General features: G+C 41.7%; 2 protein-coding genes across 3 annotated transcripts in view; both read right to left on the bottom strand.

Moving 5' to 3' along the window:
• The window catches only part of LOC308146774 (copine-8), a 94,114-nt gene extending 87,508 nt beyond the window's left edge, over nt 1–6,606 (bottom strand). The window contains exon 1 of the mRNA XM_080518696.1: nt 6,447–6,606. Coding sequence (XP_080374822.1) covers nt 6,447–6,544 — 98 coding nt within the window. The 5' untranslated portion in view covers nt 6,545–6,606. The remainder of the gene's footprint in view (nt 1–6,446) is intronic.
• Nucleotides 6,607–13,519: 6,913 nt separating this feature from the next.
• Nucleotides 13,520–27,652, bottom strand: part of LOC308146511 (kinesin-like protein KIF21A) — a 34,839-nt gene continuing 20,706 nt past the window's right edge. Inside the window, exons 12-36 of one of the 2 annotated variants that reach the window (XM_080518381.1) lie at nt 27,002–27,062; nt 26,797–26,908; nt 26,526–26,714; nt 26,230–26,429; nt 25,512–25,619; nt 25,322–25,390; nt 25,096–25,235; nt 24,868–25,012; nt 23,561–23,755; nt 22,117–22,218; nt 21,434–21,599; nt 21,142–21,162; nt 20,480–20,537; nt 19,496–19,550; nt 19,149–19,363; nt 18,829–19,002; nt 18,220–18,252; nt 17,932–18,065; nt 17,753–17,837; nt 17,571–17,660; nt 17,334–17,492; nt 17,145–17,262; nt 16,270–16,440; nt 15,982–16,178; nt 13,520–15,244 (exon numbers count right to left, since the gene is read on the bottom strand). In XM_080518381.1, the coding sequence (XP_080374507.1) occupies nt 15,187–15,244; nt 15,982–16,178; nt 16,270–16,440; nt 17,145–17,262; nt 17,334–17,492; nt 17,571–17,660; nt 17,753–17,837; nt 17,932–18,065; nt 18,220–18,252; nt 18,829–19,002; nt 19,149–19,363; nt 19,496–19,550; nt 20,480–20,537; nt 21,142–21,162; nt 21,434–21,599; nt 22,117–22,218; nt 23,561–23,755; nt 24,868–25,012; nt 25,096–25,235; nt 25,322–25,390; nt 25,512–25,619; nt 26,230–26,429; nt 26,526–26,714; nt 26,797–26,908; nt 27,002–27,062 (3,055 nt within the window). In that variant the 3' untranslated portion in view covers nt 13,520–15,186. The remainder of the gene's footprint in view (nt 15,245–15,981; nt 16,179–16,269; nt 16,441–17,144; nt 17,263–17,333; nt 17,493–17,570; nt 17,661–17,752; nt 17,838–17,931; nt 18,066–18,219; nt 18,253–18,828; nt 19,003–19,148; nt 19,364–19,495; nt 19,551–20,479; nt 20,538–21,141; nt 21,163–21,433; nt 21,600–22,116; nt 22,219–23,560; nt 23,756–24,867; nt 25,013–25,095; nt 25,236–25,321; nt 25,391–25,511; nt 25,620–26,229; nt 26,430–26,525; nt 26,715–26,796; nt 26,909–27,001; nt 27,063–27,652) is intronic. The other variant, XM_080518382.1, reaches the window with a different exon arrangement.

Below are 27,652 nucleotides of genomic sequence, written 5' to 3'. Positions count from 1 at the left end.
CAAAAACACAAAAAACCTTGACAAAGTCATATTTTAGGTGCTTTCACAAAATATATACACACCAGAGGATTTAAGAAATAACAGTAATCACTATAAGGCAGCTTTCAAAACCACAACAATGCAACACTTATGTCTTGATACTACAATATCCAAAGTCCACAATTAATCTCCCCCAAAATTAGACCTTCTTATAAAGAAAAAAACACAAGCCACAGGAGAAATGAATCTGGCAGTACAAGCAAGTACAACCTTGTTTTGACATTTGTCCTTATTTCACATTTCTGAGCAGTCTTTTATGGAAATCAGAAACAATCCGCTCAGACGTTTCAACAACAGGCACTCAGACACACTCATGAGACCATGCGTTTGCATTTCCCTGCAGGTTGTGTGTACTTTTCCTCGCTAGGCTGTCATTTACCACAACTAGTATGTTGTGGTTACACTGATTACTGGACATTTTATCCCTCCCATCACTCAACACCGGGGAGAGGGCAGACGGAGGACGAGACAGTTATTAGTCAACAGTTCCAGAGTTGGTTGGGACGCCTGGTGGGAAACGGGGAGGAAATAGAAGGTAGAAAATAATGTTTTGATCAGGTGGACAGAAACTGAGAAAGACAGAAAAGACCTGGATCTGTGGTTTTCAGAGTGGAGAAGGTGCCGTCCTACTGGAGGCCTTTACAGGTGAAACCCCAACAGGAAATGTATTTGAAAAAAAAAAAAAAAACTATAATTATCTACTTAATGTATACTTTCAGCCGAGTGCAGAACAGACAGAGCAAACAGTGTGTGATTTATATCACTTCACATAAAAAGAACATGAATTGAAAGATACATTTCCCAGCTGTTATCTTGGATCTATGTGCTAATTATTACTTTAACTCTCTATATATCTGTGACAGATGCTCGTCAGATAAAATCATCATTGGAATATTCTCACATCAAATTCCTTATCCCGTCTTTAAAAGAAATGCATATTCAGCTCTGCAGCAAAGGATTTAAATATCCGTTTTAACTGCTGAGGAGTATAAAAACCCATTGTGATGTTGCCTTTTGACCACAGATATGCAAATATACAGAAATAAAACATCTGATGGGGTTTTTTTTTTTTTTCATGGTTTCTGTCGAATTTGGGTTTAAATGGTAGTAATGCATCATGACCACCAGGGATGTTCCTGTCAACAAAATTATTAAATTCATTACAAGATCAGCATCATGATGAGCTGCTTTATCTTTACTGTCTGGGTAGAATCCCATCATTTGTGGGTAAAGTATAACAAACTGCCCTGAGTGTGGCTCCTAATGCCAAGTTATTACCAAAATGCTGTAGTGGGGTGATTAAATTCCTGACACAGCCTACATGCAAACGTTTTATATATTTCCCAGGTGTAGCAGTTGAAGTATCTTAGTGTCTTGTTCACAGGGCCGTGTGACTGACTGCTGCAGTCATGCACTCACTGTACTGAATTGTTGTGGTGAAGAGGAAATTGAGCTGTAAAGCAAATGCTCTCTGTTTACGAGTCTAGATCTACATCCCCACCCTCAGCAGTGGTCTTGAAGTTTGAGACAATGAAACAATGAGATTAAAGCAGATCAAAGGGGCTGAAATGGATTCTCTGCATCGAGGCCGGCACACCACTCATTGTGATAGATTTCAGCCACCCGGGTGGGAATCAAAGTCCAGCCGCGACTCCTCCACATTGAGAAGAGCTAGTTGAGGTGTTTCAACTTGTTAAAATGGCCCTGGTCGCATCCCGTTGGAGGTTTAACAGACTTCAGGCTCGTCAAGAAGAACTGGAGAAGGTTGTGGGGGACGTTTGTTTATGTATTTAACAGGCTCATGTATAATCAACTCAAGCAAAAATTCATCATCATCAATTGTGATAATTAGTAGAAAGACTTAAAATCAATTTGAAAATTACTTCTTTGACTCATTTGATCAATCTTGTCCTGACCTATATAACATTCTGGAAGCTCATCTGTGTGCACGTTTTAATGTGCATCTCTTGTCAAATTCTATAAACTTCCACCAATGTCATTTACCTAAAATAGACCGAGCGTGGGTTTTGTGGGCTGGAAAACCCAGCAGCAACGCCTCGCCACGGTCCAATCGATGACCGTAATGGAATATTCGGACTGCAGGCCTTTCACTTGTGGCTCAGCCATCCGTTGGCTCCAACACGTAGGTGGCAAATGCTAAAGTGCATGAGGGAGTAATTTATTCTCCTTGCGCCGTTTCCGTATACAGTATGTGTGAACAGGCTTTCGTGCGTGTGTGCCTTTGTGTGGCGCAGCGGGCAGAGCTGGTGGCATATTGATTCCAGCCGATGCCGCGGGCTCTCCCATCGATCAGCAAAATGTCTCCAGTGCACCGCTGAGTCTGAGCCAAAGCTCTGACTTCATGTCCCCGCAGATTCAGAGCATTATCTGAATTAGCAGGAGACGCGAGCGAGAAGGACCCGTCAATAGGGTTACGGCGGTTCTGTTACCACCAACTGCACAGCAATTACATGAAGAGATGTACTCTTTTAGCATCTGCTTGCAAGTATGGATACTAAATTGAAAAAGAATGAAAAAGGTAGATATTTTGGTTTTACCCAAGAAAGATGATATCATCACTTGGAGCTTTTTTTTTTTTTTTTAAGATAAGCTAAGCTCATCCAACATTCTATAAGATTTCTTCACTCACTGCAATCAGACGAGGAAGACTTTGGATCTGCCAAATCAATATTTTTCACTCTCAGTCAAAACTAACTGTAGACATCTGCAACTGGATATGAAAAAAGCTGGCGCCAATCCCAGCTGACTCAGGGAAAATAAAGCAAAGTGCACCTTGGACATACCCACAGTAGGAATATAGAATCATTAATTAGTCTAATAACCACATCTCCAAAGAGTGGGATATATTTCAGGCATTCTCAAGAGATAGTTGGGCAGTGGTGGCCTCGAGGCTATGTAGCGCTGCATTAAGTAATAATGGTGTGATATGTAATAACGTAAAAAATATTCAACTCATTATGTAATATCGCCATTATTTCTAATAAACTTTGCATTTTGTAATAACTTGCCACACATTGCAATAGTGATTACAAAATGCAGGTTAAATGATTAAATGCACTCAGTGGCACTCACAATCTGGTTTCATTTCTTCAGGAAAACAGAAATAGCTCATAGAAATACTGATTGGAAGTTATTGTACATAGAACCATGTCTACTGATAAAGGGCAACATTTATTACATAATGCACCAAATCATGACATTTTCTTTAGAAAAAAAAAAGTGGAACACCCACATTTTGTAATAACTGTTGCAATATACAAAACGTTATTACAAAATGCGGTCGTATTACATAATGCGTTGAGAATGCATTATATACATTACATATTGCACCATTATTACATAATGCAACACTACTGGGTAGACTTGGGTTCAAGAGTTTGCAGGTTCGATTCCCACCGCTGTGATGGATTAACAAAGTATGATTAGGTTCAGTCGATCAGCAGTTCTCAATTTCCCAGTGTACCTGAGAATACATGGAGTACTCCAAGAGCCCAACTACCAACATTATGGCTAATTTTAGCATACAGTAGTGGAGGTTTACCCTATTAGCTGTACTGGACTTTTTACTTATATAATTATTTAAATTCTGGATTTCGTGTTTTATATTGTTTATTTCTAGGTTTTGTACAATTTGGATAATTTTATACACTTTCAAAATAATTGTATCAAAAAATATATATTCATGACTTGCCCCCCCAAGCACCACTAGAGAGAGCTCATGTACCACAATTTGAGAATCATGGCATTCGAACATGCAAACTCCAAACAGAGAAACCATCCACCCCACATTGCTGTGCATTCATTTATATTGTTCTCTCTGCGTCGCTCGTAAATCCGTCACGGTAACCTTGACACGTGTGCGAAACTTAAAAACAGTTGTAGCCATGGCGATAGTCGGCACCGCCCACAATGTCCACTTCCAAAATCAATGAAAAGTGCACAAAAACAACAAACATATTTGCTGGGAGCTCCCACAGTCGTGAAGACGCACTATCGCACCTGGCTGTAACCATGGCATCCCCGCTTAGCTCCTTACCTCCGGTTAGGAGGTAGGAGGACAGTCACTAAAACACACACACACACACACACACACTCACACACACACACACACAGGGACTGACTGGGAAGCCGGGTGACTCAGATATTTGAAAAGTCTGCCAAACATGTTCATATAGTCTCTGAGTGGAGATGGCACTGTTACTAAGGAGATGGGACTGAAGCTGTCTGGGAGATACAGTCAGTACAGTATGCAAGGGCAGAAAATAGTTTCTGTCAACTTCTGTGAGGCTCAAAACCTCTAAAATGATGTGATCTTATAGAAGACACGCAGCGGAGGAAATGGGAAACCAGTGCTAAAAACAACATTGAGTGTAAAACAAACCCAGCAGCAAGGCATTATCAGCTTCTATTTCAAAGCCTGAGAGAGCGTTGGGAGATGCAACACTGCTAATGGCGTCCATTTGCACCACTCACTGTTAACAAGAAATACTGGGGCTGATTTTACTGTGAAAGCTTCAGAGGCCCGCCAGCTGTTTGCTCCCTATTCCAAACATTTACAGGTGTACCGAGGCACACGAGAAGCCCGGCCTGACATTTCATCCCCAATTCGTTCAACGAAGCCCACACGTTTAATTCGATTTCACTCACAGGAGGGGCTTTGCCTCACATGTGGCTGACCTGTGAGGCATAAAGCCTGCAGCCTCCCACCATGGGTCACCGCCCTGGCAGAAATGAACCCGCATTTCTCCTCCGAGCTAATCATCTTGTCCGTCATGCGGAGAGTAGAAATCCTCCACGATGGAGGAAAGACCTCGCTGAGAAGGCGAGGGTTAAGCACACACCAGCGCCAGTCTCCAGCGAGCTCCCTGTCCAAACCCATCACTTCACATGTGCACGAGGCAAATGCAGCACACATTACATGCACTGGATATGCAGAAAGGATACCCTCATCTGACAGATGACAAATAACAACAACAGAGAGGAGACTGTCAGCTGTCAAAAACTGCAATGACAGCACTCCTGAGTTCTCCGAGGAGGGAAAAACACATGTCAAACTAATTAGCAGCGACTCATAAACATCTTCTTGTAGAGCAGCCATCAAATCTTGTTAGTTTATCAATTTTTTCCCCTATTTTCTCTCACAACACCCTAGATTATTGTGCTTTTAAGTATGATTTATAACCTGTACACACACTATGATTAGCACAGTCTTCCAAAAACCTTTAAAATGTTATTAATTAAGTCTTAACACAACATGTCATGAAGTCTTACAGTGACACACCAAGTGTCTTTGCCGTCACATCTCATAATCTGTGTGCACACTTTAATTAGCATGAGGGTTCCTGCTAAATAACAACACAGTGATGAAGTTAAGTCATAAATGTCTTTTATGTGGAGTTTCTAGTGTCTCTTTCATCGCATTCCTGTTCCCAGAATGACGCTCCCATGTTCAATCATTTAGCCAATATATGTATCTATGTGACTGTTTGCATTAATCTTTCAGATCAATTCAAACCATTCATATATCTTCATGTGAAGCAAGCTTGTGGTTTTCAATCACGCTGCTCTATCATAGAGTTAATCACTATGGTTTGTAACATTCTTGTCCAAAAAAAACTCGAAATATCTATGCGCCTGTTCGTTCACCTAGTTTAATTACCATCTAATCTTTTTTTTTTTTTTTTTCCCACACACCATCACATTGTGATTTCCCATAGTAAATCCATATTTTAGTGCCTCCGACTGTTTTTTAACCTGTATACACCTCGGTCAGCTGTTGGCTTCCGGATGTCAAAACAACCCTGCGTCAAACATTCTTATCGCAGCTCCTCATGGAGCACTCAATGCCTTTGCCATCACATGTATTCCTTCTCTGAATTATATTCCCATTTTCTTTCATATTACCTTAACATGTGGCATTTAAGTGATGTTTTTCACGTGTGCTCCTACAACCATTCGCGTTCGTCTTCCAGATAACTTCCCCACAATCCCCACGCTGCGCTTTTGCGCTCCAATGCGCGTCTGTTCGGACAGTAAACGTCTCGCCGTCTACATATTACCTGAAGTTTAACTGTAACACACTGTGATTCCCTTTATGTCCCCCCACTGGCTCTAATAAATCGCCTTCACGGCGCTGGAATGGAGTCAAAGTGGAAAACCAGCCACAGTGGAATCTGGCTAAGGCTAAAAACAAACCTCAAATACTGAGACGGTGTGGCGTTAAAGTGTCGTAAATCGCGCACAGTTTCGGGTACGTTGAGGCTGTTTTCTAGACGACAGTAAGTCACGTACAAGTGAAACTAAACTGGAACTTAAACAGAGTTGTAGCACAGTTGACTTTCAGCGTTTCCTCCCCAGCGGTAGGTCAAACAGACGCATTCCCTTACCTGCAGGACACCGTGATTTCAACTTTGGTGGCAGGAATAGACGCGTTGAGAGGGTCGAAGTCCCCTATCGACGCCATGTTTAAGAAAGTGTTGTTCATCCTGGCGATTTTTTTTTTTCTTTTCGTTTTTCGCCTTTTCCTCTTTCCCCCTGACAGCAGTCCAGCCCCCTCGTTACGCGCGATGGAAGCGGATAAGCGAGAAACTGTGCGCACGCCTCCTCGGCGAGAAGTGGAGCAAAGGTGTCAGAAAGGGAGAGGGAGAGAGGGGCAGGGAGATGTGATGTCACTTTTCTCATTCGATCTCTCCCACTCACGATGTGAGGAGCCTTGTTTCCAAATTCCTCCCACCTCCCGTGCCTCCTCCCCGCGCGCTTCTTTACGCACGTTTCTCACTCCTCTTTGGTTTCACTTCATCCGACTTTCTGTGCACTACATTTTAATCCGGCAGCTTCATTCCCATCTCACTGGCATAGAAGCGATGACAATAGTCAATCAGTCAAGCAGAATCAAAACTTTGTCCTGAAAAGTCTTTCCTGTGTGCGTGTTCCAGTGTACGCGCGCGCGTGTGTGTTTCCCCCTGCCGTCAATCGTCATTCACATGGGTTCAATTCAGTTCAAGTCAATAGATATTGGCAGAAGAACATCCTTCCATATCTTCCATTGCCGCATCAATTTAACTTAGGGCCCAGGGGAGAAATTCACAGCTCGACCCCTTTGATGATTTTAGTGCAATTTATAGTTAATTGAAATTACTGGGTATACTTCAAGGTAAAAAAATATTAAAAGCATGCATTGGCCTCACAACAAAAAGGTCATGGGTTTAGATACAGGTCGAGGGTTTCAGTCTGGAGCATGCACGATTTTCCTCCAACAGTCCAAAAACAAGCATGTGAGGTTAATTGCTGACCCTGAAATTGTCCCTATAAGTGTGAATATGAGTGTGGGTGGATGTATGTTGATTAAAATAAGACATACAATCATTGTATTTTCGTTTCGTTCCTATAAATCCCTGTGTTAGATGTGCTTGGCTAGATGTTTTTTGTGTGTGTGTGGTTTAGAAGCTACTGTATTTTAATATAAAAAGTATTAAGATATTTGCATTCACCAGCGTGAAATATAATGTTGGCTGCATTCTGGGAAATGTGGGCTCTTCTCACAAGGCATAATGTATTAAAAGGCACACATTAATCATACATGATTACAAAGTAAAGTAACATTCTTCTACAGGTTTCCAGTGATTACTCATTGTTTGAAAAAAGGGGTTATGTGACTTGTTATATGGAAAACTGGTGACATGTATAAATATCAATGAGTGAGATGAAAACAGTCTTAAACTCCAAACTGTAGCAGTGTTAAGGAGAGAGCTTGGTTATGTGCTTCTTTTAATATATATATATAATAACCTATGAGGAAGTTTCAATTTCCTTTATTTCATTGTCAGCTGTCACACAATGATACTTTGTGTGTTGCAGTGAAACATAACAATGAAGTGCCTGTTAATGTGAAATGGTTTTCAGGAAGTAAAATCCAAAATGAAAGCATGGGTTATAGTAGAAGCCCACAATGAGTGACTGGGAAGTGGGAAGTGAATACACATGAAATAGATGTATGTTAAAATGTAAAACATTCACCTTTGGCACATGAGGCTCCTTAATGTCTCACATTTAGTTTGAATGTCATGTATTTTTTTAAATAAACTACATTTGGGTCAATAGCAGAGCCAGTACATATGTTGAGTGTTAGTTATTCTTGTATTAAGTTTACAAAAAACATGAAGATGTAATTAAGCTAAATGTATTTGTAGTATTAGTTTTGATGAGTTTATATAATCAGTGTCACACTATATTTGTCGTCTAATGATTTACTTGACACCCGAGATATAGGATTCAGCAAAGACTTGTCGTAAACAAACCTTTTTTTTCTGGTATTCAAATCTGAGTCCAAGTCTATTCTGTCCCTGTTTGCATGTTCCCCCTGTGCAACCATGAATTTCCTCCATAAAGTCCAATTTTCCCAACCCCGAAAATAGAAATTTCAACTTGATGAACTTTTACTACTAAATCACCAATTATATGAATTTGCACCCTGGACACTTTTCTTCAGGCTGTAGCATTTTGCGATACCACACTGGCCACATGTATTTCTGACTCTTCTGGGAACGCAGCCTTCATAAGATGGTTCAAATACACAGTCTAACGGCTCCAGTAACATACATGAGAAGATTGTCAGTTTTATTATTATCAGTGTTTGTGATGAAACACTAATAAATCTCCCTCCCTCTCTTCCTTTCTCTCTACATCTCCAAACCATGAGGATAAGCATCCAATTTAATTAACTGAAAGGGAGTCCCTCCGCTGGCAGAGGCGAGAATGACAGCATGATAAATGTGATGGGATAAGGAGGAGAGTCAAATTGTGAGGACGCGGAGGTGTGCTTCCAAAAAGCGAGCCGTGGCCCTCTGAGCAGCGTTACTCTAGATTCGATTGTAAAGGCTTATCAGCACGCATGCAACCAGCTATCAGGAGGAATAAAAACCCAGATGATATGAGCTTTCACCCCGAAGTAAACAGGGAAATAAACAGTGCTCCCTCTTCTTCTTGCATTACTTGCGCAAATGTGCACATCACAAGTGTCCCACAGTGGCCTGCAGCGGGAGAAGAAAAAGTGCTGCCATGTCTGTTTCTGTGTGTGTGTCTGCGCGAGTGCTGCGTTCAGACGATTGGGAGTCATGGGATTTTAGAATGACACATCTCACAATTACTCAGTGTGTTTACTGGCCGGACACGTCTCTAAATATAGTTTCGCCTCACACTCACACACAGTCACGTCTTTGTGACTTTAGGGGACATTGCATTGACTTACATTCATTTCCTGGACACTCAAGACTAATCCTAACAGTGACGACCACTTGACCAACCTCGATCTGACCTCACTCCAACCTCTGAATGTGCCGCCCACCTTCCAGTGTAAAGATTTGCGTCATTGGGATTTGCCTCATATGTATGTAAATAAGACATATCCTTGTTATGACCTCATGCAAACAGATATAGACACACTTTTATACATGGCGTCATGGTGAAAATGATGACATCACTTTTGGGCAAACACCATGTCCCTTTCCGATGCGCACACTCATGCATACATACATGAGGCGGGCCCGTTACAGACAGAAGGAAAGAAGTTATTTGTGTGAGCAAACATCACATCATCAAAACTAATCCAAACAATGTACAGAGATACGGCGGCTTGGCAGTGTGTGTCCAGTACACGCGCACAAAAACACACACGTGTGCATACAGAAGTTTTCATTTCCATGCCCTAAGATTGTTGAATTTTATTAATCATAATTCAGCGGCTCAATCCCTGAACATGCATAAAACATGAAGCACGCGGCTATGAATAAACTGCCACATACAGTAATTGGTACACACAAGCATGATGCCAACTAACGAGTGCCAATTTAAAAACGCCCACCCAAATGATTCACAGTCACCACTAATTTGTTCAGAAGCGTTTGTATTAAGCGGTATTCTATATCTTTTGAGTGCAAACGACTTCTATTGCAAATATCGGGAGTTGACGTTTAAGAAAATATATGATATTTTGCTGCTGGATCTCGTGTGCAGCATAATTATGAAATTAATCTTGGTTAGCATTCACACTGACCGGGCCTTTTTTTTTTGCGACACAGGAGTCTGCGTGTTTTTATTGTGTGTGCAGTATGGGTGTTCTATGTAATGTATCCAATTTCTCAGCGGTGGACGTCTTCACAGTACTCACAATACTATTTTTAGATACTTGTTTTATTCTTTAACATTCTTATTTTCATATATTCTTCACATATTATTTATCTGATCTCTTATGGGTACAGTTTTCAGTACTCTTTCTTCCACTGCTAATCATTTCAGAATTGTTGAATTCCTTATTAACTATTAGTTGTAATCCATAGTAATGTGCAAAGTAACCCTCAATAAGGAAAGTACGCATACATGATTACTTCTATCAAGTTAATAACAATAATATCAGTTTTTTGTTTAAAAACACTTTTTTACTCATGGTAATGCTTTCTGAAGACATCCAGTGAGAATTGTAGACCTTTGAAGAGATTGTCTGTCATGTATAAATGACACTCAGTTGTCTTTTTTTAATGCTGAAGTCAAAAATGCTCAAAATGGGCTGAAATATGTCTTTTTTGACACATCTATAGCAATTCTCTATTTCCAAATACTTAATAAATTCCCTTTAAAAAGATTAGCCTGAACAACAGCGATACCATTTAAAGTACCTCCAGTCACATTTGGAGATGTGAAGATCATAAAGCTCTGTCCTGTTAACCAGACAGTGGAGCTCTAATACCACATCTGTCAGCACAACCATCCACCCATCCATCCATCCATCCATCCATCCATCCATCGTCCCATTCATCCACCCATCCTTTCCTTTTGCATTCCACTGCTCCGTGATTCAATGATTGGATCTCAGATGTGACTCCATCAAATGCTCTGCCCTCTAATTTCACACTAAAACACTTTCACAGGCACATTAAAGATGTTTTTCTTCTCAATCTGTTTTTTTCTTCTTCTTCTCTCTCTCCCTTTCATTCAGTGACTGAGATCCGCCGAGAGGGGACAAGGTTGATTTCTATAGTCGCATTAAGAGAGCAGGCAGCAGTACCACGGCTCATCAGTTCTGGTCATAAAGCTGCTGGTATTTTTAGCCCGAGGATTCACTCGGTGGATGCTCAAAAATGGGAGCCGGGGGGCGAAGCATTGGTGAATATTAACCCCGTCCTCCTGAGCCTCATTGACGCTCAGGCAAAAGAAGAAGAAAAAACATTTCACTTGCACTTTGCTTTGTTGTTGTTTCTAAAGTAGGGGTTTCTTTGCACTGCAGGTCAAAATATAACGACCTGAAAGAAAAAGAGAGCATTGATGCCGTCAATGATGCAATTATTCATTGAATTTTTAAGTAAAAGTAGAGAAATAATAAATAGCAAATAATGGGGATGTTTGTTCAGCCACACAACCGTGTTCTATACTGTGGCCCCCAGCCTGACGTCAGGGCCCCCCTTCCAGAGGTCACAAGGTTGCCTGTTTTGCTTTATTCAAAGTTAAATTTACAATATAGAAAAATAAGACGTAGTTCACACCCGGGAGACTGTTCTTGCCATTTTATGTGTGTGAGGGTTTATGTGTCCTTCAGTTTTTATTTTTTTTAGTTTACCGTTTTCTGTTTCAGGTTAGAGGAGTCACCTCGATTTGATTCATTTTCATTAAATTGGCAGCTTTTTTTTGTTCACTGTAACATTTTATCTGCCATATCGTGTCAAAAGCAAGTGGCTGTTTTAAAAAAAAAAGCTTCTTTGTGACAGTTTGCTGTTGAATGACGTGTGTTGTAGAGGCGTGATCAACCCTATGGCAGCTGCGAAGAGCCGGGGAACCAAACTTCAGTGCGTTTACGTCGCTGAGGGACACACCAAACCTGTTCTCTGTGTGGACGCCACCACTTACCTTTTCTATAGTAGAAAATGACAGCATAAATAAGGGTGATAAAACAGTTGCACCTCAGTTGCGTCAAGTCATAAAGAGAGCAACACAAACAGGATGCTAACCATTACACACAGCAATGGGCCCATATTGAATTTATTCCCTGGGTAAAAACAAAGCACCTGCAGCTGTACAAATGCCATTATTCGGACGGATTTAACAGCGAAACAGGAGTAGAGCGCGCACATACACACCACCAATCAATGTGTTCACTGAGCAGATTAGAGGAGGATACATTATCCAAAGTCATCTTCACAATTAAAGTGAAAGCGGGACTCTCGGCCCACACCGTCTGTCTGAGGAGCTGTTATTGATTTCTGGTGGAACCTGATCAGCAGGCTTGCACTCTATCTGCCGGTAACTGCGGGCCATTACTTGGTTCCAATAAACAGCCGGAATGTCAGCAGGGCAGGGAGTCACGACGTCAAGTATGGAAGATGTTTCCTTTCATGAGAGATTACTTTTGTTTTGTCTTCATGTTTATGTTTTTTTTTTTACAAGCTTGAATGTTGAAAGTGAACATGCCGACAGCCCTTTGAAAACAAGTCAACTGATTCTTGGAATTACTAAAATTCCACGACTAAGTCATCGAGTTTCAGGGTTAACCATTATATTAAACATAGCGTTGAAGCTAAAGAAGGGAGGACACCACACTCGCATCAGGCAGTTTGAGTGTAAAAAGTGAAGCTTTTCAATATGAATGGTGACAGGAGGCGTAATAAAAGTTGGCACAGTTAAAACACATAATTGAACACACATTACCAACTGATTTGCAAGCTGCCACAAAAGACACAAAGCCATCACACTTAAATTAGGTAATAAAGCCCCCCCCCCCATTAAAATGAAACAAGTTAAGCTGAGGAAAGTAAACATCAGGATGAAGACACAGGGGTTCAGATGCTGCACACGCGAGGCATCAACTCAATGTTTGTCTCCCACGAGGCCAATTAACACTCTGCTGCTCTCGGAGCAGCTCTAACATTAAATATTGATCATTCCATCACAGTTCTCATTCATTTTCGTCTTTAGGGGGGGAGTTTCTTCTATTTTTTATTTATTTTTTGCCACTTCTATTCTGTCTCCTTCATTATTAAGCCTGATACCATTGCCTGCAGTTATAATTAAAAGGTATGAAGCAGGATGCAGATAAGTGATTTAGTGATCGCAGACAGCATTTACACATAATGGCAGCTCAGTACGGCCTTGGACAGCAGTGAGCAACCTGGAAATTCTTCATATTTAAGCATTAATCATATCCAATTTGATTATTACTCAAAAACATAAATATTGTACTTAAAATACAACAAAATGTCAAGTGTACCCTATGGACCTCCTATGTCCATAGGGTGATATTATGCAGCACTACCACCATGTGGTCATAAGACATTAACACATGTATGCAAGAGACAAGCAGGAAAAAAGTAAAATAAATAAATAGATCACTTTTTATATTAAAATGTATTTTCCACACAGCATTTATTTCAGTCACATGAAACTGTTCACCAAGTAAACATATTTACAGGAAGAGTCAGGAGGATATGATTCATTATAAATTAAGGATACTTTCCAAGGGGATTATTTAGTCAAATGGAAAAAATAAGCTACCCATTGAATTCAATCCTTATAAAGTCATCAAAACAATTTCAGTGCAACTGACTTCAGTCTCGCTCCAACACCCAAAACCAGAGCAGCAAAGACGTTTCAGATAAAGACAAAGAACAACTCAGTAGTTTGTGATAAATCGCTGACCTGATCTTTTTTTTTTTTTTTTTTAAAGAGGGCTCGTCCACATCGATCAGGCGCCAATTCCACAGTCACTACGTCCAGTTTAAGATTTATTACAGGCACTGATAACGCCGCTATGATTATGGAGGAATCCATCGCGTTAAGTAATGTGCAGTCCGTCGTCTGCAATGCTGACATCTTGCAGGGTTTAATACAGAGAAAGAAGAGGGCGACTTCACGAATGCAGGACACAATAAATAAATACAATCATATCAAACATGTTTATAAGACTGAAAAGCTTAAGAAATGAATAACTCAGACAGTATCTAATGACTTAGATAACTACAAGGTGCTTGATTCCATCAACATGAATGATTCATACTATCCCGATCAGAAATCCTCCAGTTTATGTCTCGGTGAGTCTTTAAAAGTACACACACTTCCTCGAAAGTACTTCCAGACAAGTTTCCAGAAAGAAACTTCTCAGTGTGTCGCCTTTTCATTTAAAGGGTGAAAAAAACCTGAAAGTGAGAAGATGTTTGCTGCTCTCCTGAGAGACGGCAGGTCAGCCAGACCAAACAGCAGCAAGGACAAAAAAAAAAAAAAAAAAACAACCTTTAAGGTGGAAACTGTGGATCAACGAGAGAAATCGGGGAAACGATCCGACACCACCAACAAGCAGAAAAACAGCCAGATCTCAGTGGGAAACACCACTAGCTCCTGTTATTGTATGTTTGATGAAGATTCAACATACTAAGGTCACCGTGTAGTCCCCAAAATCACTACAGGTTTTTCATTACAGGGAGCATCCAAACATCTGAGCCCCGGCTGTGTTTTGTTTTGTTTTGTAAGGCCTTGTGTGGAGAATGGAAACCCCCTTATATCTGTCCAGGAGGGTTTGGCAGTAACGGCTTCATAGTAAGATCATATGCAGCTTCAGTAGTTGCTTTGGTCCTTGATCATTTTCAATAAAAATGACCTGAACAGCGAGGCGAGGAAGACACGACACAACACACAAGACGCACAGGACAGACTCAAGTCAGGACAGGAAGCAAAGATCTCCGAGTTGACGCGGTAGAGCGTTCATCGAAATCTGCTCTTTTAAAAGTTCTCCATTTGCATAGATCCATGTCGAATCGAGGAGGAAATGGGAGCGTATCCATGTTCTTACTTCTGCTGTGTCAATGTCCTTCGCGGCGATGACATTTTCTGTCCACCGACACTCGACAAGCTTCACTTTCATCTCGTTTGAAATGAAATATTGTATTTTCCAGACAGCTTGAGATTAGATTTCCCTGAAACTGACGGATCGGTGCTGTACTGAGTTGGTATTTGGACTGGAAGCCACGTTATTGAAAGAAAAAAAATAAATTACTGGTTCACTAGTTCATTGACGTGTTTGGGTTTTCAGATGATTGGTGTGGATTGATTCAAGGCCAACAGACCAAAAAAAAAGTGAATTATCAGGTCTCAGTTTATTCCATCCTCCAGAGATCCTTTAGCTTCCCAAATCTTGACAGTGCGATCACTGCAAGGAAAGACAAGAAGAGTTTAGGAACAACTGGTCATAAAAGTCAAACGGCTAAATTGCTACAGATTTTTTTCTGCAAAGAGTTTATAAAACATCTCAAAAAGTGTGTGGCTTAAATTTTAATTGCAGATGTATTTCAAATCCCTCATTTAGTTTCTCTAATTAGAAAGTAAAAAGAGAAACATATTCTAATATATACTTCATATCTAGTTGAATTTATTATATATATATATATATATATATATGATAGAGGAAAAACATGTAAGGATATGTAGAAGGTCTTTAAAAAAACGATTGAAGACTTCCTTGCATAACTGTTGCACGACATTTGTTTGCTCGTGACAAGCTCCCACAAAAGATGTCATGATTTTATGTGGCAAACATTGCGCCGATCTTTGAACAGATTTGTGCAGGTGATCTCTCCGAGGCATTCACCACAGTCACATGGTGGCTTTTTGGTCAGTCTGATTCAATTCATTCGAGATCAAATTGTACCGTTTACATGAAGACGGTGATAATTGCCTTTTGTGCACATCTGAACCAACATATACAGTTATGTGAAAAAATTAGGACACCTTACAAAAGGCTCTGTGTATTTTTTTGAACATATTTAGACGAATGGATATTTAAGTCTAATTTTAAGTGTATTGTTATTTATCGGCATATTTTTTTCCACAACGGCTGAATATGGTCGAGTCCTAGACTGCAGTGAGTAGTGTTTTCCTGAGACTTACTCTGAGGCAGTGAACAGTTGGCTGCCGTTGGTAGCCAGGCCGTTGATGGGGCTGTCGTGTCCCTGGACCTCGCCGAGGGGTGCCAGAGAGCCGCTGTGCCAAAGACGCAGCAGCCCCCCCCTGCAGCCGCTGAGCAGCACCGGGGAGCCCGGCACAACGCCCAGGGCACTGACCCAGTCCGCCAGACCGCTCGCAGACTGCTCAAACAAACAGCGGCCAACAGTTAGCGCATCATCACTACGACGAACACAAACAATACGAGGAGACGGTTAACATTTTCAATCTCACCTGCAAAAGTCGTTTACTGGTCAAGTCCCACTTTTTAATACAATGATCTCTGGAGCTGCTGTAAAGAATCTCTCCGTGGACGGTCAGAGACTCCACGCCGTCCTGATGCGCGGGGTCGAAGGTATGGCAGGAGCTGACGCTGCCCTGGGCGCCTTCTGCGACCTCAAACATCTGGAAGAACAAGCAGTCAAATACAATCCAAGTGAAGCTCATGCATGGAGTCAATGAGGTTTCTGTTAATTCACACACACAAAACATTTCTGCTGCTTTATTTTCTCCGTCACTTCCCCTGCTGTCAAATTCACCCAATTCTTAATCATCTTCAGTGTTTTTTGTTTCTACCAATATAATGTCCAACTTTCCAATATCATCGCCTCATGCATCTAATTTTTACACAAATTTGATTAAAAGATCGTATTTCTCCCTCCTCAATGATGTCCCCTTTTCACATGAGGCCAAAAGAGCTATGCATTTATTGCATCACAGAACTTTTGCAATAGTGAGGCAAGGAAATGTTTTAAACAATATTTAATTACAAATCAAGGGAGGTAGGATATAATTAGAGACATGGTGTGCCGGTGTAGTTCATTTTCCATTTATCAAAACTAAACATTATTACACATCACAACTTTAATTTGTTGTTCTGCTTGTATCTAAAACTGCACATTTCTTTATTTATTTATATTACATTGTAACTAAAGCAGCAAAGAAGCAATGGAGTCTATGTTTTTTTTTAATACTAATTACTCCAGTAACTGAGATTTCTCTTATAATTGGCAGTAATGAACATTTCTTGTGGAAGCGAAGTTCCTTCATCACATTAAATCATTGGACTTTTGCGTTAAAATGACAACTAGCTGTCGCGTGTATCTTACTTTAATGTGGTGGTCTTTGGAGCCTGTGAGCACCATGTCCTGCCCGTGGCCCAACTTCTCCACAGTGAGACACATGACGGGTCCGAGATGCCCAGTCAGCTTCCCCGTGGACGCAAATCTAAAAAGGAAGAATACTACATAAATATTCTGTTTGGACTCTGAGAAGTGATCGGCGTTCCGGTCTCGTACTTTCGAAGGTCCCACATGCGCACAGCGTTGCCAGCTGCAGCGTACAGGAAGGAGCCCGAAGGGTTGAGGGCAACTTGGTTGATCTGACTTTCTCCTGGCGGGATGGATAAACCTCTTGCAGAAGAGCAGGTATCCCCGGAGCTGACTTGACCCGACGACCTGACAATAAAAACAATAAACAGTCAATAAGATCTCAAGAGCTTCATTAAATATAGTTATGATCTTCACGTGACTCACGTGAGCGTCCGGATACATTTGGCGGAGTCTCGTATGTCCCAGACTTTGATATAAGCGGAAGAAACGGTGAAGACCAGGCTGGATGTGTACCTGAAATGTAAAAACAACGACCGAGGCAATAGTGCAAATCAAAAATATGCATGAAAAAGCAAATATCTCCGGTAATAGTCCTGAAAACGTACCTGACTGAGACGACGCTGCTGGGATGATCAGCAAGAGACATGATCTCCTGACCCGTCACCAAGTTCCAGACTTTACATGTGCGGTCTGAAAATACACACCATCATGATACTATGCTCCACTGAGACTCCCACACTTCAGCTTTCAAGAAAGCAATCTGTTTTTTTCCCCCTGATTTTACCTTTGGATCCGGTGAAGAGCAGGTCATTGGTGGCGTCCACACAGAGAACGGGTTTGGTGTGTCCCTCAGCGACATAAACGCACTGAAGTTTGGTTGCCCGGCTCTTCGCAGCTGCCATAGGGTTGATCACGCCTCTACAACACACGTCATTCAACAACAAACTGTCACAAAGAAGCTTTTCTAAAACAGCCACTTGCTTTTGACACGATATGGCAGATAAAATGTTACAGTGAACCAAAAAAAAAAGCTGCCAATTTAATGAAAATGAATCAAATCAGAACGAACTACCTGTGGCCTTCAAATATAGGCGACTCCTCTAACCTGAAACAGAAAACAGCAAACTTCAACACAGCTGTTTTTCCAGTTAAGCACTTTTGCTGCCAAAATGGAAGATCTTCAACTCACAGAGGCATCCATCAGTGTACCAGTGTTAAATGTGCATATTGAAGCATTACGACCACTGACATCTCAATAAAAGTCTGTTAAGTGAAGAAGCGCACAATAATGAATATCACCTGAGAATAATACTGTCACTTTCACTCCGGCTCAACAAATCTGCCTTTATTATATGACAAGGTGCAAGCATGAAGCATGAATGAGTGCTCAGCCTCGCTGGGGATGAATATACACATTTTGAAGTGTGTTCAGCATGCCAACATGCTTAGAAAGTTAAAATGCAAATGAATGATTTAAACTCTGTTAGTTTAAGTATGATTTAAGGAACTCCAACTCTTTATATTCCATGGTGGGGTTAGTTTATCTAGTGTTCAGTCTGTCCCGTTTCTGAGGGAGTCATTGTTGATTTTAATGTTTTTCTTTTTACTCATTTGCTGTCCTGGGGATGCATGTTTTCTAAAGTTCTATTGCTTAGGCTGAAAGACCAGATTTCAGACTTACACAGATTTGTAGTCATTGGCTTTAGCTTTCGGTTCCGCTGTGCCAACAGGAAGTGAGTGTGTAGGTGCAGGGATGTGTGACGGTAAGGCTGCTTTCTCTGGCATTTTCCTGCGGTTCAGTGGAGAGCGCTCGAGGTGCCTCCGCTCAGTTCCTGTCGGTGACCTAGATCCAGAACTGCACACAGGCAAAGGCTTAAGAGTGGTTTTCTTTGGTGAGAAACATGGAACACCTCAACTGCTACTAGCTCGACATCGCAGAATGACAAACAACAAGGAAGAAATTCTCGGCACGTCATAAACAGCCGAGAGACGGGAACTTACATGCCAGCTGGCCGGACAGGCAGCGCAGATGGGGAAATGGTTTGCTCTCTGTCAGGGGTCTGGCCAGCAACTTGCCCCGGCATGTCTGCAGGCCCCTCCGCTCGCTCCGCGAGGGGCAGCAGGGGCGCGGGGAAGTCTCCGGTGGGAGATTCACAGGACAAATCCCCACTAGTGGCGTACAGCAACTCCATCTGGGTGGTGGTCCGTCTTCGAGCCTGAGGGGACAAAATAGTTTGGACCATCCACAGCTGACGTGCAAGTCAATTATGATGAAAATATGGCATTTCATTTGGATTAAAATGAGTAATTTCTGACAAAGTGGACGTTGCAATTGCCTCATACTATACCTTTCCTCTCGTTCTGGATTCGCCACATAACTTCATTAAATCCGATGCCAGTGTGCTGAAACAAACAAAGGATGTTCAATCAGTTACTCTCATTATATTGTTACACTTATCATATTCTTCATCTGATGAATAAACAAGTAAATTCTACTCTGTTTTTCCCACTTTAAACAGTGCCAAATGACTGCTTACTTTGACACAATACAGTTTACTATTGAGTTTTCTTTGCAAAGCTCAGCTAATGTTTATTCGGGGGCCATCACAGGTACTGTGGATACAGTTATGTTACTGATAATCACACATCTTTCATGTTTGAGTAACAATTATTGGTGCAGTACTCCACCATTAAACTAAAAATCACTTAATCCATCCATTTCAGCGATAAAGGCATTACTATTCAATTATCAAGTTGAAATGTCAGTTTGCTGCTCTAATCCTTCCTGTGTATATTGTATTTTCTTCTCAAAAACCAAAACTTCCTCAACTGAGGTGGATATAAATGCCATGAGAACAAATGTATAAGTTAATTGACCCAAGGTAGCAAGCACAGAAACAATGTAAGCTCTGGCCAGGACGTTTCATACTTTACAGAACTTAAGAAGTGCATGCATGTTGGCTTTTGTGCATCAACCGCGTTCGCTTTAAACTTCAGACAAATCACAGAAAAATCCTGCTAAGTTCTCCCAAACAAGTGCTGCAAAAAAGAAAGAAAAAAAAGCCTAACGCTATTGTTTTCTCACTTTGGTCTTGTGGAGTTTGTACACACATTTACACATGACAGTAATATCAAACTAGAGCTTCCTCACAGCACAAGCCCCCACGATGGTTTGATCCACAGGGGTACAGTGAGTACTAATCCCACCTGCTGCTACACGTAAAACGCTGACATTTTAGTCGAAAAAAAAAAAAGCCAAAATAACAGCTTGACTATAAAAAGTGCTTTTTTGTTATTGATGTAAGCAAAAGAGAGAGCAAGTCTTTGTTTACCTGCCCTCTGTGGCCGGACTGGGGGAGGATTCGTCACTGCTGCTGTCGTCTCCATTCTCTGGAAGCACGCACACACATAAACACATAAACACACACATAAATCGCAGAATCTAAACTTGGTATATTTTCAAGACCATTTGGAAAGCTGAATGTTGCAGAACATTCCCAGTTCATAACAAGGACAGGGTTCACCGGGGCTAATGCAGCAAAACAAAGGGTGATAATTGGGCACATGAAGAATGGAGAAAGCATGAAAGAGAGAATGGACACAAACACCAAAGACGCAGGCACGCGAACGTCTGTGCACACAAGAGCAGGTCCAGTTTTTACTGCTGGTAAGTTTTAGTTACTGCTGTCCTGGTCAGGTGGGGCCGGTGCCGGCTAGCAGGTGAGGGAACAGGTCATGCACAATATGGCAGAATTACTTAAATCAGGGTTAGTTTTATTTTTTATTTAAAGGAATGGGATGCACTCGATGCACACGACAGAATGTCTTCTTTTATAATATTAAAGGTTTATACTTTAAACTTCCATATTCACATATTGGAGTGCTGCAAAATAACAGTTTTAGTCTACTTTAAATTAAGCCGTTTTACTGGAAATCCTGTCGTGTGCATGTGCCTTGGTCCATTAAACATACTTGCTATCGATCCTTTACTCACCTGGTGACCAGTAACCTAACTCTGAATTCACAGCAACACAACAGAGGAAACAAACAGAAATCAAAATCAAAATCAAACCCAAAGATGATTAAAGTGGCCGTTCTTTATTTCACCGACTAAAGTTTTCCTTGATATTTTGACGAAGTTTTGTATTCGACAACAAGAACCATATATATGTTTTTTTTATTTGCAGAGGCCTGTAAAATAAAGTGTAGCCACAAAAGAAAAGATGACTGAAACGGTGATTGACGTGCTGAGGCCGGCCGGCGTGGATCTGTTGGGCGTTGCGTACCCTGCAGTGCGCTGCCCAGCAGCGCGTCCAGCTCCGGGTTGATCTCCGCTTTCTCCTTCAACATGTGGAACAGCAGCTGGTTCTGCGTAGCGCTGTTGATCTCCGTCTGCTTCAGCCTGCCCTCCATCACCTTCAGCTGGGAATCCTTCTGAGCTGCCTGCAGACCCTGACAACAAACATGCACCATATGTTAGAAGAAGTCTCTCTCTTTTCTTTTTTTCTTTGGGGGGGGGGGGTAATGTGCGTATTAAAGCGATAACGATGTCTTTAAGGTTTCGTGTGATGTTGTAATCACTTCAACATCTTCCTGTGGGCTGAATGCGTTTCCTCGGCGCACCAATTAGGTTTCATCAAACCTAATCAGTTTAATCTAATGGAAACTTAATTTAATCGAGTTGTTCCATTTAAAGTCTTGTTGAATTCAATCTCATAAAGGAGCCCTGGCTATGGATACAAACACATTGAAGGGAACCAAACTGATACACTGGTATTCCAAATTAAACCATCAGGTCAACTTATTTTGAGAGACAAAAGCTCCAAGTAAGAAAATACAATCCGTTATATATTTCTGTGACCCATGCTTGCAACCTGGCCTGTTGTACGTGTATGAATGCAAACAATCCAAGTACAAACAAGTAGCACAACAACAGCAAAGACTTTCGATTAAGAGGAGCCGCAGGTACCTTATTGATGGCCATTGTTGTGAAATGGTCCAGAAGGAAGCGAGATTCTGACAGATTGCATGTGCTGATGACCGCAGCGATGTCGATTGTATCGCCTTCCTCCTGCAACCCGGAACAATAACACAGTCAGTTGGTAGAAAATACATTTATTAGTCTTCTCAGATTTATAAGTTGGCATTTTCCTGTCCATGAATCCATGTAACTGCTTTACAGCTTCATTCTGAGTTGGGCTGAGGGGAGTCGAGTCCATCATGAGGGATACACTCTACACACACATTCAGAGCTACGGTCAATATATAGACAACCAGTCACAAAATAAGCATGACCCATCTTTGGACTTTGAGTTGCAATCCCATTATAACCCAAAGGAAACCCACACATGCACAGGAAGAACAGGCAAACCCCATACAAGACTGAGCCGGAATTAGAAATTATGGTTTTTCTTTACATATAGCACTCAGGATTGCATATCAACAAATAAAACAGCTCCTCCGCAGTAGCCAGAAAATCCAATTCATCAGGGTAATGCCATTTCCCAGAATTCAATTATGATGAAAAGAAAGAAATACCTACTAATAAGTAATGTTCTATTACAACACTTTTTTTAAAAGCACAGAATGTATTGTGAGTGTATACCCAAGTTTTGTGAGTTGTAGACTTTTCATCAAGACTTAAACGATGTTTCAAATTAAAAACAATTATCCCGCAGGAGACAAATTCTGTTTCCCGTGTCCGATTGATCCCAACAGCCTTGAACAATAACATGCTTTAATGTGTGAAACAGCCGGGGGTTTTCCAATCAAGTAAAAATTACTACTCGGAGTAAGACTACTCATGTACAATCTTCTGCGGCTTATCCTCCCACGGAAGCTTTTCCACGTACGAACCGATCTGCGGTCCACACAGGGACCACCCACACAGGGGGTCCGCAGCACAACAGATGCGCTCACACATCTTTGGATAACACAGCTTTCTCATTAGTGGCTGCAGGGTTACAACTGATGAATAATTGCACAGTTAAGCCCATTTGACAGTGGCCATACATCTCTGAAAGCCAATGCACTCTCACTTTTTTCCTGCTCCCGTTTAACTCCAAAACTGCTCACTTCAGAAGGAATAATTACACACTGGAGGAGCGTCAGGAGCTTACAAGTGAGGGAATTTACCTTATTACATGCCGCTGTGCTTTGGGCTACAGTTATTGGCGAGTGCTTGTTGTTTTATCGAGTCACTGTGGTTCTGACAAATGTGAGCCTGACGGTTGTTTGTCAAAGTGGCGCCCGGAATGTCCGGAGGTGTTTAACTGTGCAATTATTTCCTGAATTGACGGAGGGTTACAACCTGATGCCGGCCTGTTGTCGCTAATTTGCAGTGACTGACTTTGCATTCTGTTATCACCTCAACATACACAAACGTTTCTGAGGAGTAATCCGATTCCTCTCACCTTGGCCTCCTCCATCTGCATGATGTTGGCCTGGCAGTCAGCAATGCTGTCATTGATGTAGTCAATGTTGGCGCTGAGAGACTCCAGCTCCTCGCTCAAGGAGGCCAGGGAGCGGTCAGCATCTGCTCCGTCCACCGTCATCTTCTCTCTCTTCCTTGACACTCGCTCCCTCCGCCTCGTCAGATCTTCCCGTTGCTGGAAACACGGAGAGGACAGGCATACATGTAAGAGTAAGTCATGTTTATTCTTTGGATGCAGGAAATATTAAAAGATATTTTGGATGACGAAAGTCACCGACACTGAAGGAAATCCTGCAAATAATTGTTTTGCTTCATCCTGCCCATAATATTGCGGAAAATTATTGTACTTATTTAATCATGTTTTTATGTGCACATTCATTAAGACTTCAATCACGTTCAAGACAAATAATTCCAATAAAATTAGAGCATCTTTCTCCTATGTTTTCTTGACTATTCCGAGTTAATATACCAGCAGCTTCTGTTTTGTTTCCTTAATGTTCAGGTTGAGTGTGATTCTGGAGCTACAAAGAGCTCCATGTTCAGATATACATCTCAAGATAGGAGCAGGGTGCCCCCTGCTGGCCACTCATTAGGACTACACCAGGCTAGAGGTTGACCCAGGTCCCAAAGGAGACAATTCATCCTTCTCTATATCTCCTCTTTGCTGTCCATCTTGCCACTGTAGCCCCACATGGACTGTGAGGAAAGGATGATCAATGGATGAATTTTGTTTGAATGTTCTTATAAATATATATGTATGTGTATCTCTTGTTTCTGGTGCACATTGGAAAATCTTCCATCCCTGTAAATGGACTTCACCTTGTATTTACCCTCTTTATCATCTCAAAGGTGTTTTCTATGCTTGGATTAATCACATTCATGCACACTAAGTGTTTAATCACCATTAGGAGCAATAAGGTGTTCAGTGTCTTGTCAACTTTGGTAAATGGACCAAGATGTGATTTAAACCATCAACCTTGAGCTGCAGTGGTCCCAAGCAACATGGCCAATAGATATTTTAACATCCAACTTTCCACCTTCCTACAGCTCTTAGGAATTATTGTTGGCTCAGGTCCCCAACAATCATTTTTGGGAGACATGTTTGAATTGGTGCATTATAAATAAAACAATGAAACTGAAATGAATAGAACTCTTAACTGTCTCTACATGAAATGAAGCAGCACAATCCTGCTTCTTTGAATTAAAGTAATTTAACAGATTGTATCTTGTGTGTAGGGCTATGAACGTGTCCTTATGAAATGTGATTCTTCACATCCATCGCGTTACCTTCAGTAGTCGGTTCATGTCGGTCTCCATGTTGGAGATGGTCATCCTCTGCATGATGACGTCACTGACTCGTCTTTCAAGGGATTGCCACTTGGCTCTGGCGGTCTTGTTGAGGTAGATGCTTCCCATCCGTACAGGGACACTCCTGATATGAAAAACAATTCCTTCACGACGGTTCCGAGACAAACTTGAGCTTGTAACTCACGCACAGCCTCTAGACAGGCGTACCTGGCGCCGTTGGAGGGGTTGGATAGTTGCTGCCGTCCTGGGATGGCTCTGTGTGAGGGGTCCTGGTGAGGCTCCGGGGTGTTCGCCTTCCTGCTCACCTTTCCAGACACGGGCCTCGCCTGGCGCCTCAGAGCTGTCACCTGAAAACATGAGCGGGAAGTTCTCCACATTAGAAGAGAGAGCGGAGGTGCAGAGTTCGAAGCCAGGGAGAAAGTGGGAGTTTCACCTCCTCGTTCTTCCTGCGAAGGATCAGCTCCTGTTGCCTCTTCTGAGCCTCCATCTGCTTCAGCTGGTGCTGAAAAGGTTTTAGAGAATGGAAAGATGAACGATGCAAATGAATCAGCACAGAAAAAAAAAATGAAAGAAAAAAAACATTGCTAGAAATGAGAAGTCTTGGCTGCTTCCACTTGTCATACTTCTGCTCTGCGCTGGTCCTTCTTCAGAGACGCAATCTCTCTGTTCCTCCTGCATTCGCTGGCCCGGTTCCTCTCCTGCTGCTCCTTCATCTGACGCATCAGCGTCACCTGGTGGACAAAAAGAAAAACACCACAGCAGCAATCGGCATTTAAGAGAGTCTGAAGAGAAACAAATTCTTGGTAAATTACAGGTGAATTTCAAAATTAAATTGTCTCGCTCTACTCAAACCTCAAGTAATATAATTAACAATGATGCAATAATTATTCTCTTCAACTTTAATAATTTGAGATATTTTTAGGAACTGAAATGATCAAAACTAAAACAAGAATTCTTGAGACGTTTCACTTTATGTGCAAGAAATCTCAATATAGAACATTTGCATTAAATTATGGGAGAAAATAACCTTTCTATTGAATTCAAATTATCTGAGATGCATTGTATATGGTAATCCATCAATAGATTATAGATTGCCATAAGTTTAAACACCACTCTGGGGATTTTATAGTTTCTAACATGTATGAGAGTTAATTTAATTGGTTGTTGCACATACTTAATGCCGGAATAAATCACACGTCACTGGCCATAAAAACACCTGAGAAAATGAGGTCGTTTTTATTTTTGGACACTTTGGGTTGTGTACTACGTTGATTTGTTGGTCTATTTGGCTGATAAAGAAAATGTGACAATGCAAACGGAGCAGCGGAATGAAGGTTTTACTTTGGTCTTCTTCATCTCGGTCACGTCCAGCTGAAGCTTCTTGAGCTGCTTCTCGTACTGCGACTGGTTCTTCAGCAGGCGGGCGTGCTCCTTCTGGGCCGACTGGAGCTTCTGCATCTCTTTGTTCATGGAGCTCAGCTTCCTCTCGTACTCCGCTTTGATCTTTTTGGCCTTTTCCTCCGAGCCCGTCTCCACTGAACCTGTAGAAAAGAAACAATCAGCAGGTCTTCATTCAATCCAGTTGATGTCTGTTGTTTGAGATTGGGCTTGGACGGGATGATCTATTGCTGTCTCACCCATGTTGTGCAGCACTTTGTCCCTCTCCAGCTGCGTGTCTCTGATCTTGTTATGCAGCATCGTGAGCTTCTGCTCGTACTGCTGCTTCAGCGTGTGCAGCCGCCGCTGGCTGTTCTCCAGCTCGTCGATCAGCTTCTGCTTGATGGCGATCTCGCAGGTGATGTTGGCGAGGTCAGCTTGGACGTTTTCTGCACACAAACACACGTGGACAATGATCCAGGCTCTTTTTTTATTTTTACTGTTAAGCTGAAGCTTAAAGATCGACTTTACCTTTCTCATCCAGCTCTTCAGAGTCGGACTCATCTGACATTTCCTCGCCGGCCACATCTGAGTCGTCGTCCTCAGCGTCTGCGTCTTCGCCCTCCTCGTGATCGCTCCCCTCCTGATGAAGTGAACACCAGAAAACAACAAATACTCTGTAAATGTCGAGATATTGACAAAATGTAACAGATGAATCTTATGATTATCAACCTACCAGCTCGGGCTCCTCATTTCCTCTTTCTTGATCGTTGTCTGGGAATTCCTCTCTGCTGGCACTGTGTGAGAAAAAGAGGTTCAACCACTTGATGTCAAGCGCACCTCACATGGTTTGGATTTGGATTAACAGCATTTGAGATGATGACAATGAGAGTTAAAGGACACATGCTAATGATTACACACTTCAGATCATGAAGAGTTGTGGGATCAATGCTGATTAATGAATGATTTCATGGCGATTGCACAGAATGGGACACAACGGGACTGATGACACGATTAAACGATCACCATTGATCGGCTACAGGCATCCACATTGCAAAATCATATCACTGTCGAGAGGGACGGCCGCACACTGCACAGGCCTGCTGACCAGATACCATGGACAAGAACATATACACATGATTTTGATATTTTGATTATTTATGGGCTTTTTTTCCATGAAGTTTAAATTTTAAGCAATACCGGAATGTTCTTGTTTTAAAACCTGCCGTCCAACAGATCTTTTCTATGCAGAGCTTGCATGTTCTCCCTCTGTATAAGATGAACATTTCTCCCAGAAATCATGAAATAAAATAAAATTGGTGTGTCTAAATTGTGTGTAAATGAGCTACATGTGTTAGCTCTATGCACTGGCGGCAGTTTCATTAAT

The sequence above is a fragment of the Blennius ocellaris genome (assembly GCF_963422515.1).
Source record: "Blennius ocellaris genome assembly, chromosome: 22".
NCBI classification, from domain to species: Eukaryota; Metazoa; Chordata; class Actinopteri; order Blenniiformes; family Blenniidae; genus Blennius; species Blennius ocellaris.
This window is presented reverse-complemented; position numbering and strand designations above follow the sequence as displayed.